The sequence below is a fragment of the Uncinocarpus reesii genome, genomic scaffold, assembly GCF_000003515.1.
Source record: "Uncinocarpus reesii 1704 scaffold_4 genomic scaffold, whole genome shotgun sequence".
NCBI classification, from domain to species: Eukaryota; Fungi; Ascomycota; class Eurotiomycetes; order Onygenales; family Onygenaceae; genus Uncinocarpus; species Uncinocarpus reesii.
In genome coordinates this window covers 575,205-594,229 of record NW_003052497.1, presented here as the reverse complement: position 1 = coordinate 594,229, position 19,025 = coordinate 575,205, and the positions used below count along the sequence as shown (strand labels likewise).

The 19,025-nt window shown below is 43.2% G+C and overlaps 4 protein-coding genes across 4 annotated transcripts; all 4 read right to left on the bottom strand.

The window, feature by feature from the left end:
• Positions 1-681: 681 nt before the first annotated feature.
• UREG_06311 (uncharacterized protein) lies at positions 682-1,256 on the bottom strand (the record flags this gene model as incomplete). The annotated part of the gene is made up of 2 exons (XM_002583298.1): positions 682-1,064; positions 1,133-1,256. 2 exons carry the CDS (start codon positions 1,254-1,256, stop codon positions 682-684), a joined length of 507 nt encoding a protein of 168 aa, XP_002583344.1.
• Positions 1,257-3,037: 1,781 nt separating this feature from the next.
• On the bottom strand, positions 3,038-4,815 carry UREG_06310 (uncharacterized protein; the record flags this gene model as incomplete). Its single annotated transcript, XM_002583297.1, has 3 exons — positions 3,038-4,510; positions 4,571-4,641; positions 4,701-4,815. 3 exons carry the CDS (start codon positions 4,813-4,815, stop codon positions 3,038-3,040), a joined length of 1,659 nt encoding a protein of 552 aa, XP_002583343.1.
• Positions 4,816-6,181: 1,366 nt separating this feature from the next.
• UREG_06309 (uncharacterized protein) lies at positions 6,182-7,528 on the bottom strand (the record flags this gene model as incomplete). The annotated part of the gene is made up of 1 exon (XM_002583296.1): positions 6,182-7,528. One exon carries the CDS (start codon positions 7,526-7,528, stop codon positions 6,182-6,184), a length of 1,347 nt encoding a protein of 448 aa, XP_002583342.1.
• Positions 7,529-8,466: 938 nt separating this feature from the next.
• Positions 8,467-10,396, bottom strand: UREG_06308 (uncharacterized protein; the record flags this gene model as incomplete). Its single annotated transcript, XM_002583295.1, has 2 exons — positions 8,467-9,648; positions 9,725-10,396. 2 exons carry the CDS (start codon positions 10,394-10,396, stop codon positions 8,467-8,469), a joined length of 1,854 nt encoding a protein of 617 aa, XP_002583341.1.
• Between the last annotated feature and the right edge of the window lie 8,629 nt (positions 10,397-19,025).

Here is a 19,025-nt window from a genome sequence, read left to right as displayed (position 1 = left end):
TAAGATGGAGAACTGTTCACGAGCTCAAAACTCGCGCAAGGGGAAGCCTTGAGCCGAGTCTAGCTAAGAGGCGACCTAAATTGCTACAAACTCGGGACAAGAATGCCATGATTACATGCTGAGGTTATACAGGACCCTCACCACGCAGGTCAGTGTAGGGTATTATTTGTCGACAAAGTCTCACGGGCTGCCGGGCGCACGGGTCGTTTTCTAATAGAGCAAACATGCGCAATAGTCAGTGAGCCGTGCCAAGTCAGTCACCCTGAAGAACGCCACCAGAAACTCCCCAGCAGTCGGAGCTCCGAAGCTGCAAGGGACGCGCAAGGGGGTTTTACAGGGGGACACATCGCGAGACGAGGTCCAGAGAAAGCTCGGATGGCTTCTGTGAGATTTTGGCTCTGAAAGTTATGTTCATATAACCTTGCTCTTGCAAGCGTCATTATAAATACAAAAAAACTGTTTAAATTAATTTCGACAAGTTGAAGATGGGTATGTGAATCCTGGGGAAATCAAAAAAAGGAAAGAAAGAAAAAAAAAAGGAAATAAGGACGCTGGATGTATCAAAAAGATAATCTTCCTCCCCTCTGTTTCCGTTTGATCATCACTCATACCGGGAAAAGCTCCCCGGACGTCTTTTCATCCCCTACGTGGTAAAGCCTACCCGAGACCTTTTGCGGAGGGTCACTGGTAATAAGGTGGTTGCGGCTTTGGCGCCGAAGCCTCCATCTCAATGGGCGCAGCCACTTCAGCATCGGCGAGCTCATGATGTCCAGAGCTCTGCGGACTAGATCCTTTCGCCTCGTAATACCCGTGGCCTGACGCAATCACTGGCCGACTATCTTCCAGCGGCATGTGAGCTGGGGACCGGTTGCGGCGACGGCCGATCCAGAACCCTAGCGCGCCGATGAGTGCGCATGCAGCGATGGGGCCAACCACAGCTCCGGCAATCCAGGCCTTGTTTGAGTCATCATCTGCGTCGGGTTCAGATGGAGGAGGCGTAGCGGTGGCGGAGGGAAGGGATGTCACTGTGGCGCCGGAGGTGGCCGTGGGAAGAGATTCTGCGACTAGGTTGCAATGAGTTCTGTCAGCTTCCGGGGAGCATCGATTTAAAAAGCAGGGTAAGAGGCCTCACCTGTTGAAGAGGTGGCAGTTGTGGCAGGCACTTTCTCAAATATTGTAAATGCGGTCCACCCGTTCCAGCAAAACAGATCCCTCACAAAAGGCGCGTTCGGGCTGAAAGTCTGATAGATGGTCATGGTCACGCAGGTCTGGCCCTCAGCGCTACCATCAGTCAGTCCGCGGCTTCGACGAGGCGAGCAAGTAAGATCATCCATGGGAACTCGGGGCTCACCATTTCTGTGTTCTGTCTCTATCGAAAGACATCACATCGCTGGAACAACGTGTGACATATTCGCAATTGGAAGAAACATTGCTGCAGCATCTGACAAAGCCATCCGACGTCGTGTATGTCTCTCCCGGTTCGCAGGTTATTGGATTCCCTACATTGACATTAGGACAAGCCACCACTTTCAAAGAAAGAGGACTTATACATGAAGCGCCTTTTGATTCCCATCCCATAAACTCTTCTGAAGCGTAACTGGTTATGGCGGGATCAGCACAAGCTGTCCAAGGCAGGGAAACGGCGGCTATGAGCAAGAACACTAGCCGAAGAATCACATCAGCAATAGGCTTAAAAGCCCAGGACATTTGAGAGAGGGAGACGTACGTGTTCTTGATAATAATATTGCCATGGCTATGCAGTTGCGCAGGCCAGGTCCGTGAAATGCAGATCAGGGAAACAGGAGGTTGCGAAGCGTTCAAGATCTACTCCGTACCTTGTGCACAACCGATCGTCTCCCGTCGCAGAGGTTGGGAAAATCAACCCATAATTTTAGAAAGAGAGCAGAGGCACAATATGAAATTCCACTCGGAGGGATGCCCGAGCCGCCGGGTTGCTCTGGGGCTAGTAGGGGGCATTGTGTCGCATCCTTGTTGACGCTGAGCGCACAAATCTGCAGCGAACGAAGAGCGAATGAACGGAGAGCTTTGTGGGTGATATGATTGCCCAGCCCGGGTGATTCGGGGGCTAGTTTCAATCAATAATATCGGCGTAAACAAGGGGAACGCTGTCGGCTGCGAACAGTCATTCTTGAGTGATTTCTCTGCGCTCGCTAACCGAGAGTTGAATCTTGAAGCGGTCCACTATTCCAGAACCTCATCTTCAATAGTAGCCGCCCGTCAAGTATTCGAGGACGGCATACGGAGTACATCAAGCGAAGATTCTCTGGTGAAACGCGTTGGACGATGTTCCGCACGGCCCGAGAATACGAGCTGAAGGATCGTCTCTTCTTAATCAATGCCACACAGCCTCAATCATGTTCAACCAGCTGGAGGGACTTTGGGATCCTGCAGTGGCCCTGGTGATCCCAGTTGAAATCTGTAATGATGCTGAGACGCTCTCCGGAGATTATGGGAGGCCAGGTCTGTACTGGACAGAGTATTTCATTTTTAAAAAATGCAGTGTCTTGAAATTGTACGCTTTCTGCTCCGATCAGATGAAGAGACAGAACAAAGTCATAGAATATTGGACAAACATGGTGCTCTCGACAGGGTCTGAAGAGCAAACTCGGTCGTTGTATGTGGGCGCAGCGCAGATGTGCCAACTGAGTGTGAAGATGAATTGAAAATTCTTCACATCTCAGCAAAATGCTGCGTCATGGAAGCGGAAGAACAATAATGTGAGCACCTACATATATACATTCCGTCCCCCGCTATAAAGAGCATATAGGGATCCAGTCTGTAGCACAACTTCGATTATCTGGGGACTTCTTTCAATACAAGAGAGGATGGCTATTCTGGTTAGATGCCCCTGACATGTGCTTGCTTAACAAGTCAAGCGTCATGCCCTGAAATGAGAAGTGGCCCTTAATATGACAGTTGCCCGGGATGACAACATGATTCAAAAGGGAAAAGACAAGAAAGTTGCACAGATACGTTTATAAAGCCTGAAAACACACAAAATTAACCCTGCACCGCTTCATCCGCTTAACATAGTTGCAGTCTCCAGATCAATGCTTTCAATCGTCCCAGAATCGTCGGTCTCGTCATAGCTAAACACCGTGCTAGTCCTTGGAGAACCAATCGTCGGCAACGGAGCAACAGAGGAAATTACTGTTGGTGGACCCGCTGGCCCTCTCCTAACATTTATATCTGCGATGTCGCCAGAATCCTCCTGCCCGTTTGAATTATTGACATGAACGAGCTGCCCAACATATTCAAGCGCTCGTCGGAATCCTATAATTTCATTGCGCATCGTACTCTCACTTGGCTGGCCTGGTCGTCTTGCGCCCGTAAACGTATTAGGGTCGCTGTTTGGGTCATGATATCGAACGTGGGTTGGAGACGGCCGAGTATTCGGAATTCCAAGTAAGGAACTCCGAAGCCCGGACCACCATAGCCTCATTTTATAGCGGCAAGCTGCAGCTCGATATGCATGGCGGGTACGCCTTTCTTCTCGTCTTGCAGCCAAGTCAACACGACGACGTCGACATGAGAGGGAATTGCATTTCTTTAGAAGCACCGTAATAATGACGATAAGGAGGCCCATCACCGCAACATCTCCAATCATGTGCCTCATCGGCCGCGGTTTGAATGGTCGACTTAGGGCCGGTGTATTCGGCAGCCGCTGTATGGTGAGTCCTGGCTTGTTTCCAATAGTGACTCGGCTGCTGTTTGAGGGAGTGTAGGGCGGGTCGAGGTTGGTAGTTGAGGTTTGGTTCGCCCACTCCCGCACAAGCGGGCGACATGGGATGCCGGCTAAGGTAGATGGCAGCGTACCGAAACGATACTTCATAAGCTGGAAAATGCCTGGCACGAACTTGAACGAAGCTTCAACGAAACATTTAAGATTCTTGCAACTTTTGAGCCTCGAGGATAGGCACATGCAATTATGAAGAAGATGCGTTCGGATCTTCTCGTCCTTGTCTTTGATGAGGTTCTGTAACTTCTGGGCCTCTTGCTTCAATTTGTGCAGTTGCTGTAGCTCTTCCTCCAAGTCATCGATCTGGCCAGCTTCGCTCATGCCGCCATTTTGCACTTGGAACTGATCAGAGCCGGAAGAATCCAACCACGATTCGAAGGACTCATCCTGCGCGGAGTAGGAAACCGGAGACGTAACCAGGCGAAATACCTCAGGCTTCCCTACGGAGTTGAATGAAAATGCAAACCCAGAGGTGTCATTGTCTTCATTGACCCGGCCGGCCGGGTAGAAAGTGACGGCAAGTATTTGGGCAGCATAGTCCTCAGTAGAGTTTTCCCGGCTAGCAATACAGAGAGCTCTGGAATTCAGCAAGAAATCTGCTTTCTCTTTTCCGTTGGAAAGTTTGGCCGTAAGACTGGTTTCACCGGCAGCGGTAATACCGTCCCAGGTCAGGTTCAATACCCGGCCATTGAGACGGATGCTGCTCTCCCCACAAACCGACTTTGTGCTCAATATGTCCAGATTGAATACCTATTGCAATGGTTAAAAAAAACAAAAAGATCTCAAGACCACCGTCGTGATACGACCTACGACTTCCGAATCTGCGCCATCAAAACACCCATTGCACACGGCTCTAAATGCTATGGGCAGATGGGTTTCATCTACAAGAAGTAAGCGGCTTAGAGCGGTAGAAGCATACAAAGTGGGAGACCAGGCCTACCTCGCCTTGATACTACGTTGGCCGCGGGAATTGGGTCTCGCGGCAGAGCAATGGAGGAGACGATGGCAGGGAGAGTCAGGAGAACGAGCGTAGAGGTCTTGGCGAGCCAAACCATACTGAGGTTCCAGCGTGCCTTAGCCGAACATGGTCATTCACGTTGTCTGCTGAAGGATGGAAAAGGGAGGGAGGGCGTCCCCGAAGCAAAGCAAAGCTATCGATATGAACGAGAGAACGGCATCTCCCATCGCCAGTGCAGCACCGCGCTGTTTGGTCTGAAGCAGCAGGGCTGAGTGCTGGCTGTGGCTCGTATTGCAAGCAACTAGCCAGGCACGTGCCGAGAAGGCGCGCTAGGCCGTTTGTGGCGCACGGAGCACGGATTATTTAATTCCCGGTTGGCCGCGGATTATCGTTGATCCTGATGGCATCAAGCTGAAGAGTCGCAGGACGCAGGATATCAAAGAAGGACAGGCGTCCGCAGCTGGCTATGCGCACATGAACTGACCGGGATCTTATTGCTTTAAGCCTGCTTTTCCGGAATCTAGCAACTAGCCTAGCCGTGTTCTAGCCATTATGGTATACGCTTCTTGATCGCCCAATCTGAACGAACCCAATTCTAACAACCGGCAAGCTTCCACTAGGCCTTCTCAACGCGGCCCAAGGCCACCCCATGCTCGTCGAGCTCAAGAATGGGGAAACTTTGAACGGCCATCTTGTCAACTGCGACAGCTGGATGAACCTAACACTCAAAGAAGTCGTTCAAACCAGCCCCGAAGGAGACCGGTTCTTTAGACTCCCCGAGGTTTATGTCAGAGGAAACAATGTTCGTTCAGGCCGCTTCTTCCCCGCTCGTGATGCTACTTGACAAAAGCTAACGGGCTGCTATCTTGTCTAGATCAAATTCCTCAGAGTTCCAGAAGAAGTCGTCGAGATAGCCAGGGATCAGCAACAACAGAACCAGTCTTCGAACCGTGGACGTGGCGGTGCGCAACAGTCCCGTGGTGATACGGGGCGTGCAGAACGCGGTAGAGGTGGCGGCCGTGGTGGCAGGGGACGAGGGCGAGGGAGAGGCGGAGGGTGATTCCCGCACAGGTTGTCAGGTCGTTTTTTTAAAGCAAGCACGCTGTTATGAATAATGTCTATTTCTGAGCATGAGACTAGGGCTTGAAGCGAGGATACTTTAGCCGCAAGGCTCCCTCCGAGATATCTATTCCTCCAATGCCACTATTCTTGGGTGTGCCATCGGGGTGCCATACATAGGCCGGGCAACGGTATACCTCCTGTTCCTCAACGGATAAAAGGTTACAGTGGCTCGACAAATGCCAAAGGGCTACTTGAAGGGCAAAATATCTACACCAACGAATCAATAGATATATTGTCCTCATGTACAAACGCATGTTGCAATTGAAAATACCCTCAGGACCTTTTGAGTCGTGCGGTTCTGCCCACAAGAGGCAGCCAGAATCCAAAACCCATCCGCTTTTCTACATATCTTCTGCCCGCTCTTCATGATACGTTGCTTTCTTTTGCTTCTGGTTCCCACTATTGCCGGATCCAATATTCCCCCGGGCATTCACCAAGCTGACTCCAGCTGTCGCAGAGCTCTGCCGACGAAGACCTAACTTCTTTGCGGCCGCGGATAGTGGTCCTCGTTTCGATAGCAATGAAGCATCACGCTTAATCAGGGACTGCGGCTGCTCGCTGCGTGCTCGCTGTGCAGGGGGATATTCCTCTCTACTAGAATTCTGAGAAGCAAGGTCCCCTTCTGACTCTGACGAAGCCTGCCCACCAGGCTCCTTTTTATTTTCTTCAATCGCATCCTCCCCACGCCAATTGGCGGCTTGTCCCTCGGGGACTGCTTCGCCGGGACCTGGCTCCTCAATGATCTTGCCAGCAAGCGGTGCACCGCCGGGGATGTTTTCACGTTCTTCGCCAGGGGCAGATGGCACATATCTCCAAACGACCTTGAGCTTATCAAAGGCTCTGGTACCTTTACTATAAGTTCCCTTAATTCCATCTAGGCCTTCCCAGTCTTGTTCAAATACGGACGAATCGTGCTCGTATCCACCTTCGAAATAAGCGTTGAACCAAACGTGAGCTACGGATGTAACCATCGTCCAACCCGTGTATGCCGCTGTGGCTCGTCTCTCGAAATCTATATTAATGTCTGAAGTGGGGATGATAAGTGGTTTATGGGGGCGAAGAACCACAGAGGAGAACGCTGCACTGGGAGGAGATGTTTTGGAGAAGAAGGTGACATTCTCAGCCGTCTTGGAGATCGGTTCTGGCGTCGTGATGGCTTGGAAAGGCACAGTATTTGCTGCCGCCACTGGAGGGTCAGAAATAGATTCATCCTTTTCATCTTTGGTCAAAAGAGCAGTTCCGTTCAATTTGGACTTATCCTCCTTTCCCTGTGATTCGGTGTCCATGATAGTGCGTTCGCTGCGATGAAATCGGTGAAAACACTTGATCTTTCGCCCCTCGTTCACAAAGCCTTCCACTTGCACCTTCAACCCATGCCGTAGGCCCCAAATGTGGATCTCGACGATTTCCACCGGGCGCTCAATGTACTTTTTATGATACTGATTCGCCCAACGATCGACGTAGCCAACATATCGGAGCTGGCTTGGTATGCTGACACCGGGACCAAACCCAACTCTCATCCGTCGCTCAGTAAATTGTCTCAGCGCATCTTCAGCCTTCCAGCCTTGTTCGCTGATCAAATAGCTACAAGCGGCGGTGCCACTTCTCCCTTTCCCAGCCTTGCAATGCACAACGACAACTCGCTTTCCTTTGTGTTTGCCGTTCAGCCAGTTGCGCATACTGGCCATCATCGGAGGGATGAGCGCGAACGGTGGAGGGTGGTGGTCCGGCCATGGAAAGTGATGGATGCGGCCGTAAACCTCTTCGTCAGGATACCCAGTACCTTCGGCACGGAATTCCCAGATCGACCAGTTCTTGCCATGTTTTAAGTCGAGAAAACGGACCAGAGCGTCCGTCGGGTTTCGATAGGCGCGCTTGGGATACGTCGAGGACGGGCCGGAGGTTGCTATTACTGCGTAGAAGAAAGAGATGCGTTAATTATCTGAGTGCAAGCGACGGCATTGGAGTACATACTTTCGTCTGTCACATAACACAAATCGAGGCGGGCCTCTGGGTGTCGAAGACGTGGACCAGCCACGATCTGTCGAAGGATTGATGCCTAGGAGCACCGCAGTGAGTGAGAGAGCACCAGAGCACAATGAGCTGAATCCCCGCAATGCCAACAGACCGCGGTACAGCGCCTACAAACCATTGAAAGACCCCTGATTTCATGTTCTGGCCCATTAAAAAGCCAGGGTCGCACAACATGCAGCCAGCGTCCGAAGCTGGTAGAGATTGGGCCCAAGAAAATAGCAATATTTAACAATACAAAATCCCTGTCTTTCTCATATAAAGATAATATCCAACATAATCATGTCGTCCATGCTCAAGAGGCTTGCTTGTTCTCCCAAATTCGCTCTGGATGTTCAAGATGGGACCTCATGGTTCACAGGTTTGACGTCATGAAGTTAAACCCCTGAACTTCAAGCTTGTTTGACGATAGCCAACGATTGGTTGCGTTGATATCAAGCACTGAAAATGAGAAAAACGAAGAACTGGATTGCGGTGGGTTGCATATGCAGCATGTTACTATTATACACAGCTTCACGGGGTATATTTCAAAGTCATTCCTTCTTTATCGTTTCCATCTCCAACGCCTGACCTCGTCTATTTCCATTGAGCTTTGTTAGTTACTTCTGGTGGTGGCTCCAGCGCTCATTGGCTTAAGGCCTCTTGATATTGGCTTCCTCACAGCGGCATCATATTGCAGATAGAGTGCAGAATCGTCATCTGATTTGGCGCATATCTTCCTGACCTGTCTCTTCGCAACATCCGTCAAAGCAAACCCTGACTGTGTCATCTCCAGCAGATATTTACGCGCTTCTTCGAAGTAATTCGATTCTACGCATAGAAGTACGAGTCTCTCATAGATTGACTGGGTTGGCAGAATCTTGAGCAACTGCATTTCTTGAAGGAAAAAGCTGGCCATGTCCGGCCTTTGCGTTTGGCGGCAAACATCGAAAAGAAGGCTGAAAGTCGATGAGTTCGGGCTGGAGGAACAGACGTTGTGTATTTCACGGTATATACCCATCGCTCCATCTATGTCACTTCTGTGGGCGCAAATCTCGATCGCAAGGTCCGCAGCTGCAAGGGGAATACTCTGATTCTCTTCTGTCTGGAAACGTTTGAGGGTCCGCCAGGTGTGCTCGGTCTCCGCGTCTGATAAGAGGATAGAAGATAGAAGAGAACGAGTTGAGTTTTCGCTAACATCAACGTTGGTGTTCTCCATCGTGCATAGCACCCGGAGAGCGGAATCGATGTCTCCGGCCGTCAAATAAGTTTCAATGAGAGATTCGTAGTCGTTTAGTGTGAAAGCACCGCGGCGTTGGCCCAGAGTATCGAACACAGAAACGGCCATCTCGACATCCCCAGTGCGAGCACAAATTGCTAGAACATTATTACAAACTCCGTAGGAAGGTATCATATATCCACGAAGTACTTGTTGTCTCCAGATAAAGCTCGTTAATCCCGCATGCATCGCAGCACTCGCCTGGTCAAGCATATGGAACCAAAGATTCGCTGAAAACTGTAACCCCATCGCTACACGGGGTTTCATTAGATGCAAAACCTCGTCGAATTCCCCGGCGTCCGCGAGATTATAAGCAACAAGTGAATACAGCCACGGCTTAACAACTATGCCTTGCACTTCCATCCGTTCAAGCTTATCCAATGCTAGCTCGTATTGTCTCTCACGAAGCAACCCGGTAACAAGATTATGCCATCCAGCAGGGCTTAGTGCCAGCCATCGATCTCGGATGCTGTGGAGGACTTCTTGACGCAACAAGTAATCCGGATGGATCGCGAGGACCTAGAACCCAAGTTTAGAAGTCAATTGAAGCCCAGCATTACCAGCTAGCGTAGCTTAACAGATACAGAATACTTACTCTTAACGCTGCATGCAGCACACCTGAAGTAAGCGGTATCTCAAGAGCTTCCATCTCCTCCAAAATGTGCTTTGCGTGTAGAGCCGACCCATTCCTCGAATCGGCATTCGCTAACATCATCGCCTGATAATGCCGTGATTGCGGTTCAACGTGGCGGTTCCCGATCAATTCACGAATGATCCGTAAAGCAGCTTGGTGGTTCGGTCTCTCTCCGACCACCTTGAGCAGCTTGTACTCGAGGTACGCTGAATCCATCTTCTTGAGTTCTTCAGCCGGCGCAAACCTTTTGGGTCTCATTCGCATCCTCGCCTCATACACTTCTTCAGGTTCCGATTCCACCCTTTCCACAGTCTTTTTGGGCCGGGTCACATTGTGCTCCGGAAATTCTTTAGGAAATACGGGGACATTGGAATCCGCGTCCCAACTTGGTATCGATGCCTCTCCTTCCTCTCCCTCCAAACCGAAAGCCCCATCTTTCCACAATAACCGCGGCTCCTCCGGTGGCTGATCTTGGGATCCCGTCACGGATGAGACCGGTCTCTTGAACGTTGCGATCGGGAATGATGCGCGTGACTTCTTCGGAAACGACTGTGTGGCCCGTGTTCGAATAAGTGGACTAAAGGATGGGCGGAAACAAAGCCACAGCCCATCAACAAGTAATTTTGCCGGCATCGTCAAGATTGGCGTTCATGGAAGGATTCAGCTGCGTACGGAGTATTTTGCCTGATAGTGAATTGCTTTCCCATACCAGAAAAATGGATTTTTTGATTACCATAATATTACAGTAATATAACCATACATCCAATCATATGCATCATAGCTTATGTTACCATAACCCTATGATAATGGAATCCCACTACATTGCCATTGCCTGTTCAGAATCCCAATGTAGTCACCAGATTGTTGTATGTTGATCTATGTAGCATGATAAGAAGAAGTTCTGAATGTAAGATTACTTTATTGAGACTTCTATCTAATATGACTATCTAGCTATCTAGCTATCTTGCTATCTTTAAGTTCCTGAGCTGCCAGCCAGCTCCAAATCATAACAACAACATCTTCCAGATGCAGTGGAGAAATGTACTCAGTAAGTGAGAATCCAACACAAGTTTCTCAGTGTCAGTACTGACTGATATTGCATGCAAGCTAGATCTGTGAATTGCTGAAAGATCTATCAGATTGGACTTCTTTCTTCTCATCTGCAGAACTGATAAGTTCAATACTGCATTATGCTTGATTTTATGAATCTGAGTTATTGTGAAGAATATAAGATGCTGCTCCTCTCAGCAATGTGTAAAAATATCTATAATTTATTCTATTTTAATATTCAATATGTGGATATATTCAATAATATTATCAAGAGCTATTGTTGTTTGATGAGTGTCATCATGAAATTTAAATATAGTCTTCTTAAAAAACTAAATTGAAATGAATTCAAATTTATTTATATTGAATATATACCAGTCTTTTCTGTATGATTTCTGCAGTTGCTGGAGAAATGAGTCAAGAATTGACAGTTTTGACAGATGTGTTATTGAGATTCTGAGTGCTTGAATATCTTCATCTGACTGCAACTGAAAAAAAATATTAGATGTGATATATATATCTGTTAGTTTGTATTGTGACTCTGAAATATCAGAATCTTTATCATCATTCTGATTATGTGTATTCAGTTGCAGCAGTTCAGTTATCAGTGTGAGATATTCATGATGAAGAATCTGAAGATGATCTGTAGTAAGAGACTTTAAATTAATAAAAAAATCAGTTAATAACAGAGACAGAATGTGTTTGAAATTTTTCTGTATAAGTAATATCTTTTTAACATCTTATTTATTGATTTTCTGTACTAGATTCTTGTATTTGTGATGCTTATTCTCTTCAATCAACATGTTGCAGTTGTTTGCAATCTCATATTTTTGTGTCTGATCAGTATAATATATTCTAATGTGCATATTGAGATGATTCTTTAATGCATTCAAGACTTTTTCTGTTTTTGATGTGGTGCTACTTAACTGTTCAGTTGAATTCTCTATTTATAATGTCTGATTTGATATGAAGATCTGCTGGAATTGTAAAATCATAAGTACTTGATCTTTTGATTGTAACAGCTTAGTGACTGTTGCAGCAGTATCTATTATTTTCTGTAGCAGAGAGTAATCTTCTGTTATAATAATCTGAAGCTTTACTGACTCAATTGATGTTTATAATATTAATACAGAGTTGCTCTGAGCAACAGCACTGAATGCTTTAGCAAGAAGCATACATGAAGCTCTTAATTTAAGTATTGTATTATTAAAGAAATTGCATAATGCCTGCTGTACTACTGATTGAATTCAGTCTGAGATCATGATATATTGAAGAATAATTAAAATTATAATAAATGCTCAAGTATGCTTCTGAATCTGATAGAAGTTTAAATAAATTATTAAAGATTATATTTAACTGTTTTATCTTACAAATAAAAACTGCTGTAATATCTAACAGTATTTCTTCTGACTGTTTGCTGTGAGAATATATGTTATTAATAATAAATGCATTATTTTGAAAATATCACTTAGTTCACTATGACAGAGATCTGAAAGAAAGAAGATCATCAAATTCAGACATGAGCAGATTTCAAATATTAAAGACTGATTCTTTATCATTTCATGCTTCTTTCACAGCTTGTCTTTTATGATAGTGATAGATGCTGCATTAATCTGATTCTGTATATGAAGTTGCTGGTAGTGATATTGACTGTTGATTACTGTGTCAAATGATATATTATATCTCTGATGTTTAGTGACAGTATAACTCTGACATGATTGAATAGCTGAGAGTCTTTTAATTGCTGCATTGTTGTTCTGCTGTGTGGTTCCAGCACTGTCTATTGTATAGCATTGTATATTTCTTTTCTAGTCTAGTTTCTATCAGACATAGACCTCACCTATAAAGCCTGATGATTCCTGATGCCTACTGACATCAGGCCCACTGTTGTACATATATATAAATAATCTAGTTCCTCTTCAGTAGAAGAACCAATCCACCTTTAATTCTCATATCACATCTGGTAGCATGTCAAGTCCTCCCCATCAGAAGTGAAGCCTCTTTAGTGAAGTGAACATCTCTGATGAGACAGCCAAAAGATTCTGTCTTATGATTTGAGAATCTGCTTTTGCTACTCAACTTGGAGACTTCAAAAGATTGCTGATGAGGCTTCTTTTCATGAGACTGCCTCAACAAGTTGGAATCTTAACAGAGTTTTTTCCTTTAATGATAAATACCTCACTCTTTTTGATCAAATTCATGCAGCATGACTGCAAGATAACTGTTTATTATATCTCACAATAACTATCAACTCTCAATATCTATCATCACACCTATGTCAGATGATATTAAAATGACTTTCAGTTTTGAAGTTCTGACTGGCTCTGAAGTCCCAACCCCTATCTCAAGTCACTTTGCTGAACCAAACCCCCTGAATCACCCAGCAATTTGTGATGCATTGATAGCCTTATGAAAATGTATGACCAATGATAAAGTGTCTGCTGCAGTGGGTAGGCAACTGGAAGCAGCTTTATGCTTGTTCAGAGCAGAAGCATGGCATATTGAACAATAAGAGAAAAAGACCCAAGCTGACAGAATTTGAGGTGACATGGAAAATGAAATCCAACACATGAGAGAAGAGATGATTGAGTGATTGAATAACTTGAAGAGACAGCAATCTGTCTTCATCAAGCAATTGAACAGACAGGCACAGCCTACACCACCCTCTAATACTTCAACTGCTGGTGTACTGGTTGTGAACATACCAATCATCAATGCACCAATTACTAATGAAAAGACACCAACCCAAAAAGCCTCTGAACTTGAAAAATCAAAAGAATATAACAGAAAGATAATCAACAACACAGTCAACAAGTGACTTTTCAAATGCTGATTGTACTGAAATTGAGAGAAAATCTTCACTGAAAGAGAAGTGACCAACTCTCAGAAAGTCACTCTAGCCTCAACCTGATTTACTGAAGATGCAGCTTGACAATGGGCAGCTGAAGAAGATCTAGCAGACTGAGATCTGAACAATCACACAATATTAATGACATGGCAAGAATTTGAAAAATGAATCATGACATGATACTCCAAACTCAATGCTGACAACTACTGATGAAAGTGTCTTGTGAACATCAAGCAAAAAGAAGATGTCCAATTCTTCTTGATTGAACTTGATCAGACATATATCAAACTTGGATACTCTCTACTGAAACCTGTCTATATTCAGTTACTATTGAATGAACTGAAATCTGATGTTCTAGCAGAATGAAAATGAGAACATCAAAAGCTGACAACAAGAGATACTATTGTGAAAGTATTGAAAGACATAGAAGAAGTCATGGAAATGGTGAGAGATCAACCAGCTCAAAGAAATCATGCTGAGGCTTCCAACTCCAATGCAATGAATCTGAGTGTGATGAACATGACTCTTGATGATATGGAGATAGATGAAATCAATGCAATGCTTCAAAAACCAAATCCTCTGAAGAAGAACTCATGGGTGTGATGACTGTGGTGCTGTAGAAACAAAGCTTGTTATATTTGTGATCTGAGAAGCCACAGTGCGGGCACATGTCCAGATAAAAAGAATTTGAATAAGAAGCATCTGAGAAAAAAGAGAAAGAAAAAGAACAATGCAAAACCTGAATCAGAAAATGAGAGAAGTCAGTAAACACAGAGGCACTTGCTGATGTCCTTTATGAAGTCTCTTGAATTGATGAGATTCCTGATCTTCTCAACCTGCTGAACCCAGCAGAAGTCCTTAAGTTGAAATCCTCCAATACTGAAATAATTCCAACAGATGCTGAACACCTCAATGCTGCAGGATCAGGATTGATGCTTTACCAAGAAAAGATAGTAATACTGGATTCTGATAGGGCTGAAATGGTTTGAGTCTTATTGGATTTGAGAGCATCAACTGAGTTTGTCAGTCAAGACCTAGCAGCAAGAATAGAAGTGAAGCTCATTTTCTTGAGAAAAGCCATTCAATTACTGAATGAAAGATGTATGTGGTTCAATTATTGGATCTATCTCTATCTTAAACTTGACTTGTTCAAATGCTGAATTGCTGCAAGAGTTCTTGACAACTTTAAATATGACCTGATTCTTGAAAAGATGTGGCTGCAGCATTGAGATCCACACATAAGCTGGAAATTGTTGACAATGTCAATCACTGATTGAAGAAAGCAGTGCCACACAATACTGTCTTGTGACATGTGATGATATGTGCTAGCTGAAGCTGAAAGACTTAATCTAATAATGACTCATCAGTTAGCATGCACACTTTAAAAGCCTATGATGGAGTGTTTTCTATATGTGCTCAAGAAAAAGAAAGAGAAAGAGAAGAAGAATACTCCTACTGAGAATTCTAAATTGAAAAAGTTGCTTGATGACTATAGTGATGTTTTCCAGAAGAATTTACCACTGAAATTTCCACCAGATCAACCATTTAAAATGGATATTGACATGAGGAATTTGAATCTGATAAATATCTGCATCTATTTTCTATTGCAAGTGCTTCTGAAAGAACAGAAGTGGCAAATTAATGATCTTTTAAAATGAGGACTGGCCCAACCATCAGCTAGCTCTTGAAGTTTTTCTGTTCTATTTGTGAAGAAGACAGAAGAAGCATGATGAATGTGTGTTGACTATTGAGCTCTCAATAAAATCATCAAGAAAAATAAGTATCTGTTGTCTAGAATACAGAAATTGCTGAACACTATCAGAACTGCAAAGATCTTGTTGAAAGTTGACTTAGTGATGAGTTTCTGACAAGTTCAAATAAGTGAACTATTAATAGAAAAGACAGTCTTCAATATCCAATGGGGGAAGTATGAGTTTCTAGTAATGCCTTTTGGACTCACAAACACTCCACTCTTATTTCAAACAATGATGAATGTTATTCTAGTGAAGTATACCAGTATCTTTTACCTGATGTATCTTGACAATATTATTGTCTTTTTGAAATCTGAGGAAGAACATCTTGAGCACTTGAAGAAAGTATTTGACAAGCTTTGTGTGCACAAGTTGTATGCTAAGATGTTCAAGTGCATCTTTTTGAAGAATGAGCTTGAGTACTGTGATCACATTGTCAGAAAGAAGATCATCTGATTACTATTGACAAAGATGGATGTGATTGTGAATTGATCTGTGCTGAAGAATGTGCATGAAGTTCAGCAGTTCTTAGATCTTGTCATATTTTATCAGCAGTTCATAAAGAACTTTGTGAGAATTGCTGCATTTCTATTAAATCTTTTGAAGAAGTTGAATGAGAAATTGAGAAAGAAGAAGTTTTGCCTGATAATTTGAAATGTGTCTTGTCAGATGTCATTTCTGAAATTGCATGAGGTGATAATGAAGAATCCTGTCATGATTCAACTGGATAGAAACAAAGCTTACATGATTGAGATGGACACATTGAAATGAACCATTGGCTGTGCTCTTTATCAGATGAGAGATGACAATCTTCTTCATTCTGTTGTGTTTGATGATAAGAAGCTTTTGGGAGCTGAACTGAACTATTCAGTTCACAAAAAGAAGCTTTTAGTGATAAAGCATGTGTTGAAGATGTTCAATTGATATATTGATAATGGAATGCAGATTACTATAATCACTGACTATGAGAGTCTGCAGTATCTTCAGACAATGTGTAAGCTATTGAAATGTCTTACTTGTTGGGTTGCTGATTTCCAGAAATATAATCTGTTAATTAAATATCACTCAGATAAGAAAGCTATTGTTCCTGATGTTATTAGTAGATGTCTCAATTTTCTTGATCAAGAACCAGTCAATATTGCTCAAGAAGAGTCTCTTGCTGCTCTCTATAAGTATGTGAAGAAGAAGTGGTATGAGACAATGATGATCTATCTTTAATTGAAACAACTGTCTGACAACTCAACACTTCATCAATCAGTTGAGAAGATGAGTTATATGTTCTGGTATGGGAAATTGAATCTGAGTGATAGACATGATGAGATGCTTGTTTGAATTGTCAATGAAAATATGAAAGTGCTGTATATTGAAAAGCCTTTTTGAAGTGACTTGATTTAATGAATACACAATGAATTTGATCATCTCAAATGTCTGAGACTTCTAGAAGTTGTCTGATTCTGCAGCTACTGGTCCAACATGGAGATGCAGATCCAGAATGAGATCAAGCAATGTCTGAATTGTCAAGTTGTGAAAGAATTGAGAAAGAGTTTAGAATGTGAAGAAGCTCAACACATAATAGATGTGAGTATAAAGTCTTTTGAGAGATGAGTCATTAATCTTATAGAAATCTTGTTCACAACACCCAATGAAAATTGATGAATTATAATGACTGTCAATTATACAACTGGTTGACCAATAGCCAAACCTCTCAAGAAAGTGACAGATGAAGAGATTGTGAAGTTCATTCACAATGAGATATTTGTTAACTTTGGTGCACTGTGTGAGTTGTTGTTGAATAATGATGTCAATCTCCTGTTGGGAGCCATTCAACACTATATGACAATATTAAAAATAAAGCATCACATGACAACATCTTACCATCCACAAATGAACAGGAAGGTTGAGAATCTAAACAGTCTTATTAATAGAATGTTAACAAAATATCTTCTCAGCAAGTCAACTAGACTTTGGGATGAGTACCTGTTGCAAGCTTTATTCACCACATGTGTATGTTTACATGTGACAAATAAGCTGAGTCTCTTCTATCTTCTATATAATGTGCATTCACATATTCTGTCTGATGATAACAAACTGATTCCAGATGATGTTCCTGTTGAGAATGTGGATGAGCAAATTCAGAATATCATCCATGCATGATTGTTAGCAAATGAACTCCTCCTCAACCAAGCTATCAAATTGAAGTGTATATGAGATGATGTAGTCTGTGAAATGGGTTTTGAAGTTGGAACATGAGTCCTCATTTAAAATGAGAATTCAGAAAAGTTTCAACCACAGTGATTTGATCTCTATCAAGTGATCAAATCACACCTGCTCAGAACATATGTGTTGGAAGAACTGAGCAGTCAGATTCTAAAGAATCTTATTAATAGTTCAAGATTGATAAAGACAGAGATAGAGAATCCAGAAGAATTATGATCTTTATCAGTAATAACTCATGCTCTAAAGAAGAAGAGTCTGTCAGTTGAAAGATCTATAGAGGTACAACACATTGTGAATGCATACAAAGATGAAGTTACTTTCTATCAGAAACTATTAATAATTATCAAATGTGAGTGGAAGAAACTCAAAGATGGTTTAGAGAACAATTCAGTTACTGATAGAGAGAAGAGAGTGATTATGTGTAGTATCATTAGAAAAAAAGATTGACAGAAAGATGATACTGCCTCAAGAAGTAATCAGCTCTCTTGCAGATTGAGCAGTAAGCACAAAACTTAATTCCACACAGAAAATCAAGATGAGTTGAAATGTTCATCAGAATCAGAACAGAAGAAATCCAGTGATGAACAAGAAGACATCTCTGATGGTGATGTGTTAGATAGAGTAGAGAGAAGAGCTCAATCTGTTACTGATTTGTTTGATGAACTCTTTGCTGTTGTGATTTAGTTAAGATTTATGATTATAGATTGTTAAGTGATCATTCTAGCTATGATGAAGTTGAGAAGAATGAAAGACATTAATGAATGATTTCTTGAATTTTCTATCAACTATTTTATTCTATCTAGGAAAACAAATGAAGTGCTCAAAAACATACAATCCAGACCAGAGAAGAGTCTATCAACTGTAATTGAATTCTGATGATTCCACAGACTCTTCCTCCTCCACAACCTCCTCCAATTCCTCAATATGATTGAGAATCTTATTGTAAACAAAAATAATGACTGCACCAGCAGTGCAGAGTTGTTTGATGTCATCAGTAGAATTCTTTAAAGAGCTCACAAAAGACTGCAAATCAGAATATGACTTCAAGAAAACACACTTGAGTGTCTTATCAGTGTGAGCAGGCTTGATCTTTTCTTTAATTGAAGTAGACTTGTTCTTTGATGACTTAGCCTTTGAGAAACACAACAGATGGGAAGGTTTTGGATTGAAATCACTATCAGAAGAAGAGTTGATCTTGAAGTCTGAATGAAGAGAGCAGAGATGTGAAGAATTTAATCCGGATACAAGAGGCACAGATCTCTTTACTGATCTTCTTATCTGTCAGACTTGTGACAGTGATGCAAAGCTGAAAAGAACTGTGCTGCAGAGCATAAAAGACAAGATTCCTTATTGATCTTTCTGTAAGTGTATATGACAACCAGCATTTGTTTGCAGGCCC